At 42.7% G+C, this 19,447-nt stretch overlaps 1 protein-coding gene across 1 annotated transcript in view; it reads left to right on the top strand.

Annotated features, from left to right (window-relative positions):
• Positions 1 to 309: 309 nt before the first annotated feature.
• The window catches only part of EFR3A (EFR3 homolog A), an 82,391-nt gene continuing 63,253 nt past the window's right edge, over positions 310 to 19,447 (top strand). The window contains exon 1 of the mRNA XM_055431580.2: positions 310 to 536. Coding sequence (XP_055287555.2) covers positions 527 to 536 — 10 coding nt within the window. The 5' untranslated portion in view covers positions 310 to 526. The remainder of the gene's footprint in view (positions 537 to 19,447) is intronic.

Genomic DNA, 19,447 nt, shown 5'->3' with positions numbered 1-19,447 from the left:
AAGTTCAAGGGCTTAGAAGAGAAAAACCCTACGGGTACTAGATGCGTTCATTCAAGGCCATCCTGCTTAGCTCACAACCTCAGGTGCAACTGTTAAGAAAAAAATTGTTGCTAATGCACCTCGACTATGGGTTCGTGAAGACGAATGTGACTCAAATCACTCCTTTTTGACAATAAAGCGAAGTCTGAGGATGCCCAAAGCGCTGCGCAGCCCTCCCGCACGTCCCCAACTCCCCCCAAGCCGCCCCTCCCGCCTCCGAGTGCCCTGGGCGGGGCCGGGACGGCGGCGACGCGCTGACGTCAGGGCGTGGGGACGCCCCGGCGTCGTCCGGCGCGCGGCTGCGCCGGCGGGGGCTCGCAGCTGCCCGCTCAGTCTGCGTGGTCGCGGAGGTCTGCGTCGGCTTCTTCGCCCTTCGCCTCGTCCCGGTCTCCGCGGCCCGGGCGGCTGGCCCTTCGTGATGCGGTCGGCGCGCCCGGCGCGGCCCCGCTGAGGCTCGGCGCGGCGGCGAGCGCGGCTCGGGGTCACCATGCCTACCCGTGAGTGGCCGCCCGAGGTCCGGGCGGGGAGCGTTGGGCGCGCACTCCGGGCGTCGCCGGGCCGGGTAACGCCCGCGACCGGCCGAGTTCGTTTCGTTTGGGCTTCGGGTTCCCCGGGAGTGGGCGGGCGGAGGTGGCGGCGCAGGAGGCCGTTGCGCCGAGCGGGAGACCGAGGCCCGAGCGCTGAGGGCGCCCGGCTTCGGAAGCGGCAGAGCTGCTAGAAGCCAGCCCCGCAGGACCTCAGTCTAGCTGTTCCTCCAGCAAAGCGCGGGGACTTCCTGCAAAGGCGGAGAAGAACTCATCCCCCATCGCCATGGCCTCCTCGCTTCCTCGAGGACGGGCGTCGCCGGTGGGGACGCCCCGGCCTCCGGCCTCTCGCGGAGCGCTTCCCCACGACGCCCGAGCCGCGGCAAGCCTGGACGTTTCCTCTGAGACACGTCCTGCTGGTTGAAGTAGGCGCGCTCCTTGGGGAACTTTGTCAGGCTCGGGTGCCGCGCGGTGTTGGACCACCGGGCTTCCGATCCACCGGGCAGCCGGTTGGAAAAGGAGGCTTTAAGGTCCCCTTCCCTAGACACGTTGAATAAGACTCCCGGATCTTGGGCCCCGGAATCTCTGTGTCCTCCGTGTTAAACGGAGGGACCCTGAAGTTTGAAAATCGCTGGACAGTTGGAGGCATTTTGGGCAAACAGGGTGTATATACTACAACACTGCCAACGACCAATGTTTCAACGAGCCCAGAGAATCACCAAGTAGTGATTCTTTAAGCCCAGGGGCCTGGCTTAGGTATGTGCCGACTAGGGTAGTTCCAGGCTTTGAACGCAGAGGAAAAGCGTTGATGATGATTGATGTAAGAATTTTTTTCAGGTAGGGTTCCGGAAACACTTAGCAGCATGTTTCCAGTTAGCTCGTATTTCTTAGAATTCATAACGTTTACTAATTGTCCTTATTTTTGTAGACACATGGGACACTGGATTTCCAGGTCAGCCTCACATGCTTGTTTTGTCCAGTGGTGGGTAAAGAGGCGTTATCTCCTGATACTAGAAAGGTTTATATAATGCTGTTGCAGATGTTTAAACATTCTTGATGTAAAGATGACTAACAACTTCTCCTGTATGTGTGGGTAAGGTGGGCTTTGTTCTCTTAACACAAATTTCCTAACCTTGATCTTCTTGGGTTTTGTATCCAGTATGTATGTCAGCAGGCTTCCCCGGTGGCTCAGTGATAGAGTTTGCCTGCCAATGCAGGAGAGGTGGGTGCCATCCCTGGATGGCGAAGATCCCCTGGAGGAGGAAATGGCAACCCACTCCGGTATCCTTGCTAGGATAATCCTGTCGACAGAGGAGCCTGATGGGCTGCTGTCCATAGGGTCGCACAGAGTTGGTCGGACACAACTGAAGCGACTTAGCATGCGTGCATGCATTGGGGAAGGAAATGGCAACCCACTCCAGTATTCTTGCTAGGATAATCCTGTGGACAAAGGAGCCTGGCAGGCTGCAGTCTATGGGGGGTTGAAAAGAGTTGGGCACGGCTGAACACGCACACGTTCATATGTCAGCAGTTAATATTTTATTCATCTGGACTAGAGGAATATCCTCATCACTGTTATTGTCAATTTATTGTTCCTAAATTCATGTTCATGTTATTCAGTGAATTAGCACTGTGCTCATCTACACTCCAGGATTCTTGCTTGGAAAATCCCATGGACAGAGGAGCCTGGTAGGCTATAGTTCATGGGGTGGAAAGAGTGGGACATGACTTAACAACTAAACCACACCATGAATCTACTTTCTTAGAAAGCAGAGCGTGGGGAGGGGACACCTTTCTTGAAGATTAGGGCTTCAAGTGGAGTTTGTTGGTAAAGTGGCAAATTTTTTTTTTATTATGTTTTAGCGATATATAGCTTCATAGAATGGACATTGGAAACATTTGTTTGTTTTCTTAGTTGTGTGATTTACAATGCAAAATGACACAAGTATGAGCCATGGTGTACTTTGCATAGTTAAGAATACAATATTCATGACCTGATTGGAAGGAAGTGAACTACTTGAGTTGTCTGTCATTGTTAATATTTATTATGGTACGGTTTCTTTGATTGCTTCAAAGAAAGTGGTACCCATGTGAAGTCAGTTGTTTTTGTAATTGCCTTTTTCTCTCTTTTTGTGACCAGAACCTCCAAAATCGCTGGGATAGTGCATTGGACATTAGTTCTTCTCAGAAATTCTCCATGTAGAATAAGTAATTTCTGCAAAATCATCATTTTGTTTATGGATATTTTAGGAAGGAACACCTACCCACCCCAAGAAACGAAAGTATTTTTCCTTTTGGTGTCAGGCAAGTTAAGAGGCTCATGTATATGTTCAGCTAGTTAATCCTTAAGGGTTTAGTGAAATAAATGTAATGCTTGTAAAGTGCTGGAGATGATCACTACGGTCTTTTCAGACTCTGTAATTCTAAGTCATAGAATTTTTCTGTTCCTGCTATTTTGTAGCTTACTGGGAATGTTGATTCAGTCATTGAAACTGACATTGGTGAGTAGAATATAGTGGAGCATGGCACACGCATGAAGGCAGAGTGACAGCATGTCTCATGAATGTTAACAGTCACGTCATCGGAGCTATTTAGAAGATCCAAAAAGGTCTTTTTCAGAAGCAGCTACCTGGAAGGATTTCTGCCAGGAAGTGACTGCAGCACGGGAACAATTCTGTGGTCATGTCACCCTATTCAGGCAATAGTTTGTGACAGTCCCTAAGCACAGATTTCAAGACTGTCTCACTCAGCGATCTTTTCAGACCTACAACCGTGTAATTTGTCAGTTTTTCTAAAGGCCTTTATTTCATCTTCCTCCACTCCAAGGACCATTAAGAAACATTTCAATTGTGAAGATTTTCCAAATTGTGAATCAGAGTTTGAGTGGAAGACTTGTTAAAGCTTCTTAATTCCGATCGTTTTATTTATTTTGTGTATGAGGAGACTGAGACTCAGTGAGTTTCAGTAACTTGGCTAGAGTCAGGTTGAGTAGAACCAGGACTTGAACACAGATCTGGGGGTTGGGTTGGGGTTAGGATTCCTATCCATAATCACAGTGAGCATAGGTTATGTTTTATTTTTCTGTAGCTAAGCTGATAATAGTTTATCTTTTCAAAAAATGTTCCCTGGAGTTACACTAAGGCAAAAATGGTCTTGTCCAAAATTTACATGAGATATGTGAACTTATAAAAATATTTAAAAGTTTTGTCTTTGCTTATGTCTTGTCACCGGAATCTGAGGGAAGAATATGGGGATCCTAGTGGTATGCTAGGTAGATTCTTGGTTATATAAGTACAGACATAAAGTTTTTAGTAAACTACTTATATGAAAGGGACCCCTTAGCTGACAGATAACTTGTTCAGTAAAATGCCCAGTTGAATGTGCTCTTTTTTTATATATGAAAACCTATTGTGTATTGGCTAAGGGAAACTGCAGTCTTAATCATTCTTTGCTGTACTTTCAGTGATTATTTGTGGTTAATGTGTTCTTTTCTCATTTAGATTGGCATTGATATTTGGCCGCATATGTTAGGCTGTGGTAATGTGGTCCATCCATGTTTGGTTTTTTCTCATTGATGAGGTTAATTATATTTGACTTATTTTTCAATCCATTCTTATGAAATAACTGCAGAATATAGATGAATTGTGATGTGAGGGATGAATGCTGTTTGAAGAGTTTTTGTTTAGAAACATAAGCAAACTTGACCTGCACCTGGCGTGTGAGCTTTCTGTTTTTTCCTTCTCTCTTCCTGCCTGCCCCTCACCCCGTTTTCTCTCCCTCCCACCCAGCACCTATATATCTTGTCAGAGATACAGCTGAAGAGTTCTCTTTCTCACAGCGACCTCTGGCCTGACACTGTTTGGGTTACTACCAGAAGTCATCCGTCCCCACTAATGGGGACATGGGGCTGCATTGAAGATGATATAGGTGGTGGGAGATGAGACTGGAGGAGGAGGAAGGAGCCAGAATTTGCAAGATGTAATATGCTATGCAACTAATGTGACTAAAATTGTCTTCCAGCTGTCATACTCACAGGTAGTGGCTGTTTTGTAGGCATGTTAGCAGTTTCCAACTTACTGGTTACTTTACAAAAACTTAAAATTTGCTCTTAGTAATATAAATTATTTATGGAGTGTTGTTTGTATACCAGGCAATATACTTTGTGCTTTACAGGAATGATCTTATTTAATTGTCTCCCACTTTGAGGAAGGTCCTATGTGACGAGTTACAGAAACAAAGAGATTGGTTCAGGGAAGTCAAGTAACAGCCTGGTGACAGTCAGTGTGGATCTGGGCTTGGAGCCGGATGCCTGTGACTGCAGCGCTCTGCTCCAGGCGCAGCAGGAGTGGAACCTGCCGTCAGATCCTATCAGTTTCTTTTAACAAGGTCTCTTCTGCTTAGCACTCTGCCTGATCACGTCACAGGTACTTGGTCAATATTGACTGAAAGAAGGAATTCGAAATGGAGTCAGAGAAGTGCTTCTTTAGATACGATAACTTGAAATAACTTTTTTCCCCATAAAAACTGTTGTGAAAGGTTTTATAGTTTATGATTAGATTCTTAGCAGATTTGTCTGAAATATTTGCCAGACCTGAGGTAAAGAATACCAGTGGAGGCCTGCAGACATAATCTAAGTTGGGGTTTCTTAGTTTTTGCTCTGTTGATGCCTTGGGCTGGATCGTATTTTGTTGGGCGGTCTCTGTCTGGTACATTGTTCGTGTAGCAGCATCTCTGGCCTCTCCCTGCTAGAAGCTAGTTGTAGTCCTGGCTGTTCTTAAGTGTGATAGCCAGAAATGTCCTCACACACTGCCACGTGTCCCCTAGGGGGGCACTGTCCCCAGGTTGAGAACCACCGGTCTAAATACTGAACGTTACTGACCACGCTGTGCCCACAGCCTGGCCTGCTTTCCCATCCAGGGCCCTGCAGTCGGCTCCCTAGAGATGACCTCAGGCTGCAGGCCCAGGCGGCCTATGGGCCCAATCCAGGCAGCTGTGACCTCTTGGGTCAGGGCAGGCTCTTTCCTGACCCTAAAGTGAGATTGGCGTGTCACAGTTCTCTGGGGAGCCAGAGTGAGCAGATTCCCTCTGCACCATCCCTCATGGTTCCATCTCAGGAGTTGGGTCCAGTTCTGAGCCCCTCCTAAAGCTATCCCACCAGAGTAGGGATCAGGCAGGAGGAGGAAGCCCAGCTTCTTAGGGAGACTCGATCTGCCTAGACTCCCACTTGGGATGATTTGGAGGGGACAACTTTACAGAAAAACAGCTGCCGCCATCTCTCTATTTTTTCGGATGTGATTTTCAGTATAGTCTCTGTCCCCTCTGCTGCCCACAGGTGCTTCTCTGAAAGAAAAGAATACTCTGTCTTTGGGAAGCAGCGGTCCTTTGTTCCTGAGTCAAGTGAAGGCACTAATTCTTAGGAGAAAGCACCTTTTACCTATTGTGTAGCCCAACTTTGGTATGGAATGATCTGAATACTGGGTGGGTGTTGATAACTGTCTAAGTTCATACTGTCCTTATGGCGGATGGAGAGGTATAGGATAGAAGTATTATAAAAATCTGGCTAAAGATTTGAAGAAGGATTCAAAGTTAATATCAATTATAAGAGATCAGTATTTGCAGTATTTACACAAATCAGAGAGCAAAATACCGTCAGCCTTCCATAGTTAAAGCATACACCTATGCTTGTCAACGTTTAAAAATTGAAATCATTCAGAGTTTGTCGCATTACCAAAGATACAAGTTTAATCACTTCTTTAGCAATAATAGGCAAAGGTGGTGGTGAGGTACAATAGAAAAGGCAGAACTTTAAATTGATACAACTCTTGAGAAGTAATTTGTCAGTGTTTTATCAAGTGCTCTGATAATGCATTTACTCATTGACCCAGTAATTTCACTGTTGGAAATCTATCCTTAAGAAATGATGAAAAACGTAAACTGTGCAAGGATTTCTGCACAATGATGTCTATCACAGTAATATTGGTAAAATAGTAAAAACCCAGAAACTTTAATATTCAATCATGGGGCAGTGCTGCAAACTGAATATAGAATATCCTTGCAAAAAAAATACCATACAGCCATAAAAATGATACTTGTAGAAGCACTGGGTTTATAAATTGTTTTTATTTTGTGTAATCTATGTTTTCCAGATTTTCCACAGTTGGCATATAATCCACAACCAGAAAAAAGAATGCTTAAGATTTTTATAACTTTAGCATAGTTTTTTCAAATTTTTATAATTTTTTACAAAACCTAAATGAAACCAAATATTGCCATGAACTGGTTCTTCCTTTAGCCCATAGAAAAGAATTTGGGTAACTGATGAGATAGTGTCCATGTGTGTGTATGTACATTTATGGCTTAGGAAAATAGCTTATTTACTGTCTGATTGCTCTTGCCGTTGCTGCTGCTGCTGCTGCTAAGTCGCTTTAGTCGTGTCCGACTCTGTGCGACCCCACAGACGGAAGCCCACCAGGCTCCCCCGTCCCTGGGATTCTCCAGGCAAGAACAGTGGAGTGGGTTGCCATTTCCTTCTCTTAGGTCATAGCAAATGCTTATCATGCTGTTTTATTCTGAAAGGAAGAAAAAATAATTTCTGATCTATTAGGTGGTGTTTTCAGTTGTGAAAACCTGAAAGGTTGAGATGAACGACTTTGTGTGGCTTCAGTTTATCAGCAATTTGTAGGGTCTCTTTTTCCCCCCGAATAATTGTGTGTTGTAGAATGAACACAGTTCTGTGGAAGTGTCATCACAGAATAAATGTTGGCAGTCCCTCCTATGATTAATATGTCAGACCTGTCAAAATTCTTCCGTCATTTCTGTCTGCCAAGTTTGCTCTGCTCTTGAAATGAGCCTGTTCTCACATATTCTTGAAATTCAGCAGGAGCTACTGTCAATACTAATACTCCTCTTTCCGTGTAGGCTGTCATATTCTCCCTTCTGCATATTATTAGACAGCATGATTCTAATTTTTATTAAAGAAGGAATCACTACTCAGGTTTTTTTCATTGTACCTTTGCATGAAGAGTTTTCTCTGTTCTAAAAATAGGCATTAAGCCTTTTGCTCTGTAGTCTTCAGGAGGGCTTTCATTCTCCCCAATGCTATTACTTGGGTTTATTCTTAGTTGGTGAGTTATTCAGCTGTATCTTTTTGTTTTCATTACCTGAGCTCCAGGGTATTTTTGCTGCACAGTTTTCTGGCTAATTCTAAGCGTTATTCACACCCCTGCTATTTAATTGGCTTTTTGAACAGCTGTCTTGGCTATTCGCTACAAAGTTCTCTGTGCTATGGTTGTACTGAACTTTAAATGGATCTCACTCCTGCCAGGCAGAGAAAATGAAATATAAGATGTTTAAGTTTGCCATAGTCAATTCCTGGGGCCTTATAAACTTCGCAGCAGGTGCCGGCGTGGAAGTCAAAAGGAGTGGTCTGTTTATGACATCTGACATACATTGATTTATGAATTTAGTTATAAGTATTTTTATTAGCTATTTGATCCATTAAATATTATGTCATTGTGCTTTAGAGGGGGAAATGCCTTATGACCATGTGATTGGAATCAGAACCGCTGCTTGGATTGTTTCCTTTATTGCACCTGATTCCAGAAGGGCATCTGTGGTGGAGGGTGCTCCAGGCACATGTGTAATAACTGAAATTTGGGGTCTGAGTCCCTGTGGGTTTTTCCCATTCTCTTAGCTGGCTGCAATGCGTGAACTTCAGGGGCCCAGTTTCCTTTTCAGTTCACAGCCCGGAACAGAAACAGACTTAAATAATCTGTTCCCTGCTGCCTTTTCCCTTGGTTCCATCGTCCTGCTTTTGCATGGTCTTCCAAGGATGGGAGTGCCTTTGGCAAGCTGCCACAGGTTTGTCTTAGAGCACCGTCTTTTTGAACTGGAAGAGCTCAGGTCCAGGAGTCTGGGGGATGAAATGTGGATGTCTGCCCCAGGTGGGTTCCGTCTGTATTACCTTTACTACAGTGCCATCCCCGGCACAGGGTTCCCGTGTTAGCTCGTGAGCATTCCGGGTTGCTCTTGCTCCGTGTTGGAGGCTGGAGCAGGGAAGTTTGAGCTACCGCAAGAGCTCAAGTTTCCGCATTGTCTTCCATGGAAGCATAAGAGGGCCTGTTGTGTGGAGAAGGTTCGGAGGGAGCTCAGCAGGTGGCCTCTCTACCTGACCCTGCCTCGCTGGGTCAGCTCTGTTTTTGTCCTGTGGGTGCGATTCTGCGTTGTTTCAGGAGGTACATGATATTGCTTACTTTTTGAAAAGTTTGGAATTTATGGTCTTAGAATATGCCCTCTGACAAGAGCATGAGCTATTTTAGAATCAAAAGTTTAGGAACCTAGAAGCAAAACCAGAGGCACTTAGTGATGATGTCTGACCTGCTTTTGCTCTCATGCCCTCCAGGAGTGGAGCTGTCTCATCTCTCCTTGTAGTCACTTCAGTCACAGGCACTGTCAGTGCACTCCTAGAGTCACAGGTATTCTCGCTCAGCCTTTCTTACTTTCCTGTTGGGTTTCTCTTAGGGATTGAGTCATTCAGCAGATCATTGTAGTGCCTACATGTGCGAGGTTTGGGGAATGTAGAGGTGAGTAAAGCAGTCCCTAGCTGTAAAACGTTGATCCAGTTTATAGAACCTTGTGTAAATGGCTCTGACACAAAGAAGGAAATGCAAGCCCCCTGAGAACAGAGCTGTGGAGTTGAGAGCCAGCGCGCAAGAACGTGAGTGGCAGATGGTGTCCTGGGCCTGAGTCGTTTCAGGGTACTGTGGGTTTGGGGAAGACATTTGGGTGAGTCACACAGTTGGAAATAACCAGCAGCCAGTTGGAGTAAGTCATCGTGGCTGGGGATGTGACATCTTTGAGGCCGTCTATATAATTAGTAATTTTATCTTTTAAGTAACACCTGCTTATCAACACCTAATGTGTGTCAGTTACTGTAGGCACCAAGGACATAGCAATGTCTCACAATAGACACAAGGGCATCTTTCTGGACATCATCTCTGCCCTCATGAAGCTCGGTCTGGTGAGGAAGGCAAGTGCTGAGCAGACAGAGAGCTTTACAGGCACTGAATCCTGGTTTTCTTTGCTATTGTACGTAGAGTTTTTGGTATAGTCGGTGGCTCATGGTACACTTTCAGTGTATATTTGTAGAGTGACTCAAATTACTAACAGAAACAGAGGTTGCTATGGGAACACACGAGTGAGGTAGGAGGGAGCGCAGTTAGAGTTGTTAAAGTACAGCGGACTGAGTGGTGGGTTTTGAACTTGGGTCATAGGCTTACCCGACAGTGCAGTGGTAAAGAACCCGCCTGCCAGTGCAGGAGGTGCAGGAGACGAGGGTTCTATCCCTGGGTCAGGAGGTCCCCTGGAGGAGGAAATGGCCACCCATTCCAGTATTCTTGCCTGGAGAATCCCAGGGACAGAGGAGCCTGGCGGGCTGTAGTCCTTGGCGTCGCAAAGAGTAGGACACAACTGAGCACACACACAGTAGGATGAATTGCAGTGTAAACTTTGAATATTGTTGAGAAAGTACAATTCATAACATTAGTTGGGTGAGGGGTGGAGGGAGGAGTCAGGATTGATGCCCAGATTTCAGGCTTGGTCATTTGGGTGAAGTACTCCCGTGTGATACGGGGACTTTGGAGGACGAGCAGTTTGGGAGGATTGAGATGGAAGGTGAGTCCTTTTTAGGGTATGATAGGTGTGCGGTGCCATACAGGACTTTCAGGGTACATTTGTAGAAATAACTGTGGATGAAATTACTAAAGGATAGGTTGTAAAGAGTGAAAACAAAATGCCATTGAACAAATGCTTGCATGCAAGAACTGGGTAAAACTCAGGACAGTCCATCTGGTTGTAGAAGCGTTGGAAACATTTCAGTGTAGCAAGAAAAAGAAGCTAGACAGTCTCTTACTGTTTGATCTGATGCTTTGACAATGATAATTTATGGAATGTTAGGGGAAAAAATCTTACTTTAAAGCTTTGGGCCTTAAAGATGATCGTATGTCTTAACTGTGGTATGTACTATCTATCCTGTACTTAACGCCATTCACTTGTCTTGTCACTGCTTCCTAGCTAGGGGAAGAAATTTTCAAATTATACCAGGCTGAGAGTATGTAAACTGTTCTGTAACTTCTGGGCAGACAAGCTAAATTATGCAACTTAAGAGTAGAAATTAGGGAAGCCCCACATGTGTAACCTAAAAATTTCATCTAGATCTCTAGTATTAGTAGCTTCTCATCCCATTCTGTCTTTTTCGAGTCTCACTGTGAATTTATGGAAGGACTGAATTTGCTTGTGGCAGATACAATGCTCATGTAAACTTGCTGAGGAACTGCTTTATTTCAAAGAAAAAAAGAAGTGAGGGGGCCTTTGGAGCCTGGAGCAGAGAGCCTCAGAGCTACTTGTGTGTGGACCACTGCCTTCCCTCCACACAGAATGTGCTCCTCTCTGTCCCTCCCTGCACCGAGCTCTCTGCACAGCTACTCAGCGTCTTGGAGGAAACGGGTTCTGCTCTCCTTTCAGCAACGAAGAAATACCACTGCTGTTCTTGTTGCCTGTCCTGATAGGGAATACAGCAACGTATTGGTTAAGGGCTGAACAGTATTGGTTAAGGGCTTCGTATCCAGTGGTTTCATAAACATGAGGGAAGGGCAGCTGTAATTAAATGTGGTTTGGCTGCTGCACTTTGGCTGCTTTGGCTGGAACGGTAGTTGATTCCACCAATTCTTCATGTTTTTCCATCTAAAATTGCATTGGATTCAACCTTGATAAAGAAATTGAGTATTTCCATAAAAGTGGGATGCTTTTCTGTTGTTCCCCTTTTAATTTTCAGGGGCTTCCCGGTGGCTCAGCTGGTAAACAATCTGCCTGCAATGCGGGAGACTTGGGTTCAATCCCTGGGTTGGGAAGATCCCCTGGAGAAGGGAAAGGCTACCCACTCCAGTATTCTGGCCTGGAGAATTCCATGGACTGTTGTGGCTTTCACTTTTAATTTTCAAGAGTGAATAGTTTCTGTTTGTAGTTGCAGTAATAAAATGAATACTCCAAGTGTGCACAGATTTCCAGATTCTCCCTTTGTGACTTAACGCCACAGAAGGTTGCTGTATTTTTTATTTCTTCCATGCACTCGTTGTTATAAGTCTTACCTTTGAAGTCGAGGAAAATATGGTAATAGATTGAAATCTTGGGTAGCATCAAATTTTGGTTTATGAGTCATTAAAAAAATTATTAGAAAAGATTAGATGGCCTTCTTAGAGTTTTGATTAACATAAAACATGTAACCATGGCATGTATAATAAAGTAAAAGAATACCTAAGTTAAAGAAGTCTAGGCTTTTGATGTTGTGTTACCAAAGTCTCATCTGGAGTAAATACAAAATGTTTAGAGTGTGGTTTCTTTGGCAGTTTTGGGAGACTCTGTCAAGCGCTGAACCTTGAAGGTTTAACTTCGTAGCTTAGTTTTGTGAAAATAAACTTTATGCTTGGCTTGTACATGTCAGCAAGTCCTGTTACATTTTGGTGTCTTCAAACTTCGGATAGAGAAAAGTATATTCTGTTTAGGTATGTAACTAGAGTGCTCCCACTTTTTTCCTTTACTGTTTAATCAGAAAAATTAACCATCTCAATTGGAATGAAAATCTTCAGCATATGGCATAGACACTGTGGGTGTTGTGAACTCTGTAAGAAGACTCAAGGCTGTTGGTATATTGAATGTATTTGTTCTAAAAATAATTTTGGAAGTTACAAATAGCGCCCTGCCCTCCCGCTGCACGTAGCCAGATTTAACACTTCTGTTACTCTCTGACTAATGAGGAAATAAAAATATATTAATATTTAAGCAATTGAGGAATTTTAATGCTGTTTTGGATTTTGCCTGAAATAACTTATATCCTACTTTTGAAATATTCAGAGAATTTTTAATTAAAAGTAACTCAGATGAATGTGGTTCACTGAGAAAGATCTTTATGGTGGATTCTTTGAATTTGTAATGGTGACAAGTGAATATCTTTGATTTAGGATTTGAGGGTTTATTTTCCTGGACTACAGTGCCTTAACTCATTTAGGCGGAAATTGGATTTGGTGGTGCGTGTTTGTGTATGTGTGTTTAAGAGCTTAGCTAAAAATTTGCAGAAAGCCCTACCTTTATCTTTGTAATATCCAGGTTTTTGTTGTGGACAATAGTATAACAAATACTTACTAAGGTCACAGTAAGTATACTGATGGAAATAATGGACTTTTTAAAAAGCTCTATTAAGATATAGAATTTGCATACCATTTACCTATATTAAGTATATGGTAAGACTTGATTTTTATGTGAAACAAAAATGGTACAGATTACCCAAGCAGTGATTATAAATGTCAACTCCTGGATGCCCAACCTTTCCTTTCTCCCAGGTTTTATTTCAGTAGGGCTCATAATTCGATAAATTGCACTGTGTTAGGAGACATGCTAAAATGAAAGATACTGAGTGGCAAGATTCTGAAATTCTAGTTCTTTTTAACCTCTTTATTATAGGTCAGAAATTAAAGCTTACACATATATTTTAAGTTTAAAAGTCTGAAATCATCCAGTATCAGATTTGCCATAATCCCAAAATGAGTGCTTTAATCTGTCGAGGGGAGAATTAACTGGACTTTTCCCTCTGTATGCCCACATTGTAATAAGGCAAAGGATTCCTGCCTTATTTTTATAAAATAAAAAATGGGCCATAGCTTCAAAACTGGGACTTGCTTTGCATATAGATTTGCTGCTGGAATTTTGTGAAAGTTTATTTATAAATGTTTTTGTTATTTTCTTTGGTAATTTTGGGAGTATTTTGTTGTCACAGTAGGTAAGAAAACTTTTAAGACAGCAGTCGTCGCTTGGCTGTGATTTTGTAAAGTGATGAGGTTCTGTCTCCCTTTTTCCAGTGGCTGAGCTCCATAATTCTCCCAGCAGTCTTGATTCCAGCTTGTGCTTCTTCCAGCCCAGCGTTCCTCATGATGTACTCTGCATATAAGTTAAATAAGCAGGGTGACAGTATACAGCCTTGACGTACTCCTTTTCCTATTTGGAACCAGTCTGTTGTTCCATGTCCAGTTCTGACTGTTGCTTCCTGACCTGCATACAGGTTTCTCAAGAGGCAGGTCAGGTGGTCTGGGATTCCCATCTCTTTCAGAATGTTCCACAGTTTATTGTGATCCACACAGTCAAAGGCTTTGGCATAGTCAATGAAGCAGAAATAGATGTTTTTCTGGAACTCTCTTGCTTTCTCCATGATCCAGCGGATGTTGGCAATTTGATCTCTGGTGCCTCTGCCTTTTCTAAAACCTGCTTGAACATCTGGGAGTTCACGGTTCACATATTGCTGAAGCCTGGCTTGGAGAATTTTGAGCATGACTTTACTAGCATGTGAGATGAGTGCAATTGTGCGGTAGTTTGAGCAATCTTTGGCATTGCCTTTCTTTGGGATTGGAATGAAGACTGACCTTTTCCAGTCCTGTGGCCACTGCTGAGTTTTCCAAATTTGCTGGCATATTGAGTGCAGCCCTTTCACAGCATCATCTTTCAAGATTTGAAATAGCTCAACTGGAATTCCATCACCTCCACTAGCTTTGTTCGTAGTGATGCTTTCTAAGGCCCACTTGACTTCACATTCCAAGATGTCTGGCTCTAGGTGAGTGATCACGTTATCGTGACTATCTTGGTCATGAAGATCTTTTTTGTACAGTTCTTCTGTGTATTGTTGCTACCTCTTCTTAATATCTTCTGCTTCTGTTAGGTCCATACCATTTCTGTCCTTTATCGAGCCCATCTTTGCATGAAATATTCCCTTGGAATCTCTGATTTTCTTGAAAAGATCTCTTGTTTTTCCTATTCTGTTGTTTTCCTCTATTTCTTTGCATTGATCGCTGAGGAAGGCTTTCTTATCTCTCCTTGCTATTCTTTGGAACTCTGCATTCAGATGCTTATATCTTTCCTTTTCTCCTTTGCTTTTCGCTTCTCTTCTTTTCACAGCTATTTGTAAGGCCTCCTCAGACAGCCATTTTGCTTTTTTGCATTTCTTTTCCATGGGGATGGTCTCGGTCCCTGTGTCCTGTACAATGTCACGAACCTCCGTCCAGAGTTCATCAGGCACTCTTATCTATCAGATCTAGTCTATTTCTCACTTCCACTGTATAATCATAAGGGATTTGATTTGCAGATGACGCCACCCTTACGGCAGGAAGTGAAGAGAAACTCAAAAGCCTCTTGATGAAAGTGAAAGAGGAGAGTGAAAAGGTTGGCCGAATGTTGAAGCTCAACATTCAGAAAACAAAGATCATGGCATTTGGTCCCATCACTTCATGGGAAATAGATGGAAAAACAGTGGAAACAGTGTCAGACTTTATTTTTTTGGGCTCCAAAATCACTGTGGATGCTGATTGCAGCCATGAAATTAAAACCTGCTTACTCCTTGGAAGGGAAGTTATGACCAGCCTAGATAGTATATTAAAAAGCAGAGATATTACTTTGCCAACCAAGGTCCGTCTAGTCAAGGCTATGGTTTTTCCAGTGGTCATGTATGGATGTGAGAGTTGGACTGTGAAGAAAGCTGATCGCCGAAGAATTGATGCTTTTGAACTGTGGTGCTGGAGAAGACTCTTGAGAGTCCCTTGGACTGCAAGGAGATCCAACCAGTCCATTCTAAAGGAGATCAATCCTGGGTGTTCATTGGAAGGACTGATGCTAAAAGCTGAAAGCTGAAACTGCAATACTTTGGCCACCTCATGCGACAAGTTGACTCACTGGAAAAGACTCTGATGCTGGGCGGGATTGGGGGCAGGAGGTGACGGGGCCGACAGAGAATGAGATGGCTGGGTGGCATCACCGACTCTATGGACATGAGTTTGAGTGAACTCCGGGAGTTGGTGATGGACAGGGAGGCCTGGCGTGCTGTGATTCATGGGGTTGCAGAGAGTCGGACACGACTGAGCGACTGAACTGAACTGAGCTCCATATAGCTCTTGTTCACTCTCTGGTATTCTTGGAACTCACCAGTAACTTCTCGTGGGGGCAATCTAATAGCCTAATAAAAGTTTCTCATTCTTCATTTCATGATGTTCTTGTACCATTAGGGACATTTTAGAGCTCAGAGTAACCTATAATAGGAAAGGAAGATAATTTCTGGAAGTGGGAAAAGTGAAAGTCACTCAGTCATGTCCAACTCTTTGCAACCCCGTGGACTAAACAGTTCGTGGAATTCTCCAGGCCAGAATACTGGAGTGGGTAGCTGTTCCCTTCTCCAGGGGATCTTTTGAACCCAGGTCTCCCACATTGCAGGCACATTCTGTCCCAGCTGAGCCACAAGGAAAGACCATATGTGGGAATATGACGTTTTATAATATGACAGGTTCTCAGGCAGGGTGTCACTTCTCCATTCTCTACTGTCTGACTTGGTTCTTATACCCATGGAGAGCTGTGGTAACAGTAGTGTCATCTTTTGAGTAGCTGTATTTTGACTGTTTCTCTAGTCAATATTAAACAGTGCATATTATTTTAAAACTTAAAGAAAAAGCCATCTCAGGAAGACAGTACAGTATAGAAACTGTTAAGAGCACAGACTCTTAAGGGGGTCCGCCACTTCTAGTTGAGTGACCTCGGACAAATTACTTTCATCGTTTTGATTTCCTATTTATAACCTATAGATGTTGATACCACCTCATACGGTTATAAGCATTAAGGAAGATAAAATTTGGAATGTAGTAGAATGTGTTCTGAAGGAATCAGACTGACAGATAGGGAGTAATAAGAACAGGATATTCCTGAGGTAGATTGTGTTAGATCTTCTGGTTTTCTACTGTGTTTTGCACTGTATGCCTGCAAACAGAATTTGTGCCCTAGGGAACTTGGATTTAGCGTTTGATGTTCTGTTAGTTGACCAGGACTGCTATAGTAAAATACCACAAACTGAGTGACTTTGAACAGAGAATTTATTGGCGTACAGTTCTGGAGGTCAGAAGTCTGAAATCAAGGTTGGTTCCCTCTGAGGGTTGAGAGGGAAGGTGTGTTCCAGGTCTCTTTACCTGGCTTGTGTTAATAGATGGCCAGTTTCATGTGTGTGTGGAACTCCCCCTGCATGCACATGTGTCTAAAATTTCCCCTTTTATAAGGATACCAGGTATGTTGGATTAGGGCCCCTGCTAATGATTTCATCCTAACTGAATTACCTCTTATTCTAAATAAGGTCCCATTCTGAGGCCCTGAGAGGACTTAAGCATATGAGCTTTGCAGGAGATAACAGTGCAGTCCATAATAACTATATGAGACATGAAAGTGAAATGACTTCTTTTACTTATAGTATTTCCATGTTTTAAAGCATGCTTATTTTTTAAACTTTGATGTAAACAGATGGCATAGTCACTTTTTCTTGTACTGAAACCAAATATTCATTTACTTAAAGAGAAGTATATCTAACGCAGAAGAAAATTGGTAGAAATGAACAAAAATTCTTTTCATGCTTCAATTATTTGGTATGCTACTAACTTCTCTTGGAGAAGGAAAATGGCAACCCTCTCCTGTATTCTTGTGTAGGAAATCCCATGGACAGAGGAACCTGGCAGGCTACAGTCCATGGGGTCGCAAGAGTTGGACACAACTTAGCAACTAAACCACCACTGCCGCTAAATTCTCTGGAGCCTGACTTCAAGTCATTTTAGCATTTGAACTGATTTCAGGAATGGTACATACCTAATATTTAAGCAAATATAGAATTTACTGATCTACACATTCTATGAAATCTTACTTGTTTTAGTTTCTCTAAGCTGCAATAACAAGATACCATAAGCTGAATGGCTTAAGACAGCAAAGTATCGTCACAGTTCCAGCAGCTAGAAGTCTGAAATCAAGGTATGTCCAGGGCCACGCTCCCCACAAGGTTCTAGGGAAGGATCCTTGCTTGCCTCTTCTGGCACTAGTGGCTGCTGGCAGTCCTTAGAGTGCCTTGGTTTGTAGCAGCAGAACTTGTCTTTCCTATCTTCACGCGGCTGCCTTCTTGTGTCTCCCATATCTTTCTCTTTGTGAGGGACCAGTCTTTGAATTAAGGGTCCACCCTAATCAAGGATGAGCTCCTTTTAATTTGATGCCATGTGCAAAAACTGTTTCCAAGTAAGGCCACCATCACAGGTACTGAGGCTAGGACTTCAGCACATCTTTTTTGGGGACACAATTCAACCTGCAGCATTTGTCCGTTGCTTTCAAAAATTAGCTTCATTTAATTTCTCTAATCTTCCAAGTATTCCTGACTAGAAAATGGACAACTTTGTTATCATAAATTAATATTCTTGAGCCTCATTACTCAGAGCCCTCCCACTGTCTTGTCAGGCCACTGCCTTGGTTTTCCAGGTACAGAGTTCTGCTTCACTTTCAACTCTGTCCTGCTTCAGTAGATTGTTGCAAAGATGCCTTTCTTCCTTTCTTTTTAAGGTGCCTTTCGTCTCATACTTTTTTGACCATCTCAGTGTTATGAATTACATTTGAAATTGTTGGACCTACTATTTTAGCATTTACAATGAATTTCAAGTCCAGGAGCCTTTGTAATTGGAATGTCTTTTATCTTACTGCTGAATGCATCTGATCTGTACTACTTTTTGTGAAGATAGTATAGTCTATATAGATAGAATGGTATGAGCAAATGCGTGGAAATGAAGAAGTTTGGGGATTGATTTTAAGAACTGTGAATAGTCACAGTTTTTATTTGGGAAAAAAGCTGAAAAGGTAGAGATTGTGTCCAGGTTCACCTCCAAGACCGGCCTGTCAATGAAGTATAAGAAAATTGGGGAGATCTTTATTTTGGTAAAGTAACTGACTTCACTTCTTAAATCTTTAAATAAATCTGTGTGTGTAGCTAAAATAAACTATTAAATTTATTGTATATATTTTGTAAAATAAGTGATTTGGGTTTTTGTAGGTATGCTCTGAATGAACTATCTTATAATTTGCCTAAGGTGGAAAAGTTTATTTCCATTATATTCTCAATATGTTTCTGACATACAATGAAATGTCTTGTACTCATATTCTTTCTGTGTTAATTTTGCTTTATATGAGCTGCACAGCCTTTCAAAGGCATCTGGAAATGTCAGGGTTTGTTTTTTTTTTTAAACTTTCACAAATTGGAAATGTCACATTCAGACAGCTTCTGAGGAGAAATAAAAGGCTTTTACTGTGAGTCAAGGTTCGAACTTTAAACATTCATTTGGTTTTGGTTCATGGTGTTTTGTTTACCAAGAACTTCAGTAGACTTTCTTGTTACCTGCATGGCACATTAATTTAGAAGGGAAGTATCAAAGCATATGTGTCCTTGTTACATAATAGTTGACATTGCTGGTCTTTTCTGTACCTTCCACAATACCTTGTATAGTACTTTCCACATAATTAGTATTCATAAATGTTTTGCAGCTGAGTTGGAATGTCATGTGCTTTTAGAATTAGAAGGAATCTTTGGTTACTTAATCTAACCTCTGGTTTGAATCTGGACAGCAGCTGACAGATAATCCTATCTGAAAGCACTCAGGGAGTTCTATAATATTTTGACCACTTCTGTCCAACTCTGTCTTCTGAGGGCATCACAGACCAGTCCTTTTTTACATGATGTCCTTTAAATATTTGGGTGATACCTGATATTTTGACATTTACTACCAGATACATTCTGTGCTAAATATTTTTTTAAACTAAAAGAATGAAGATTTTGTTAAGCATTTTGAGTTGCATTTAGTAGCCTTCAGATATCCTATACTACAGTGTGTCTACAGTTAAGTCAGATCCAACAGCAGTTCTTTTTTTTTTTTTTACAGAATCCCTGAAATAGGGCAGAATTCCTTTTGGTTAACAGTAAGATACTTATTCGGAGAAGGCAATGGCAAGCCACT

This window comes from Moschus berezovskii, chromosome 16, assembly GCF_049115385.1.
Source record: "Moschus berezovskii isolate FMDL1 chromosome 16, NW_MosBer_1.0, whole genome shotgun sequence".
Taxonomy (NCBI): domain Eukaryota; kingdom Metazoa; phylum Chordata; class Mammalia; order Artiodactyla; family Moschidae; genus Moschus; species Moschus berezovskii.
This window is presented reverse-complemented; position numbering and strand designations above follow the sequence as displayed.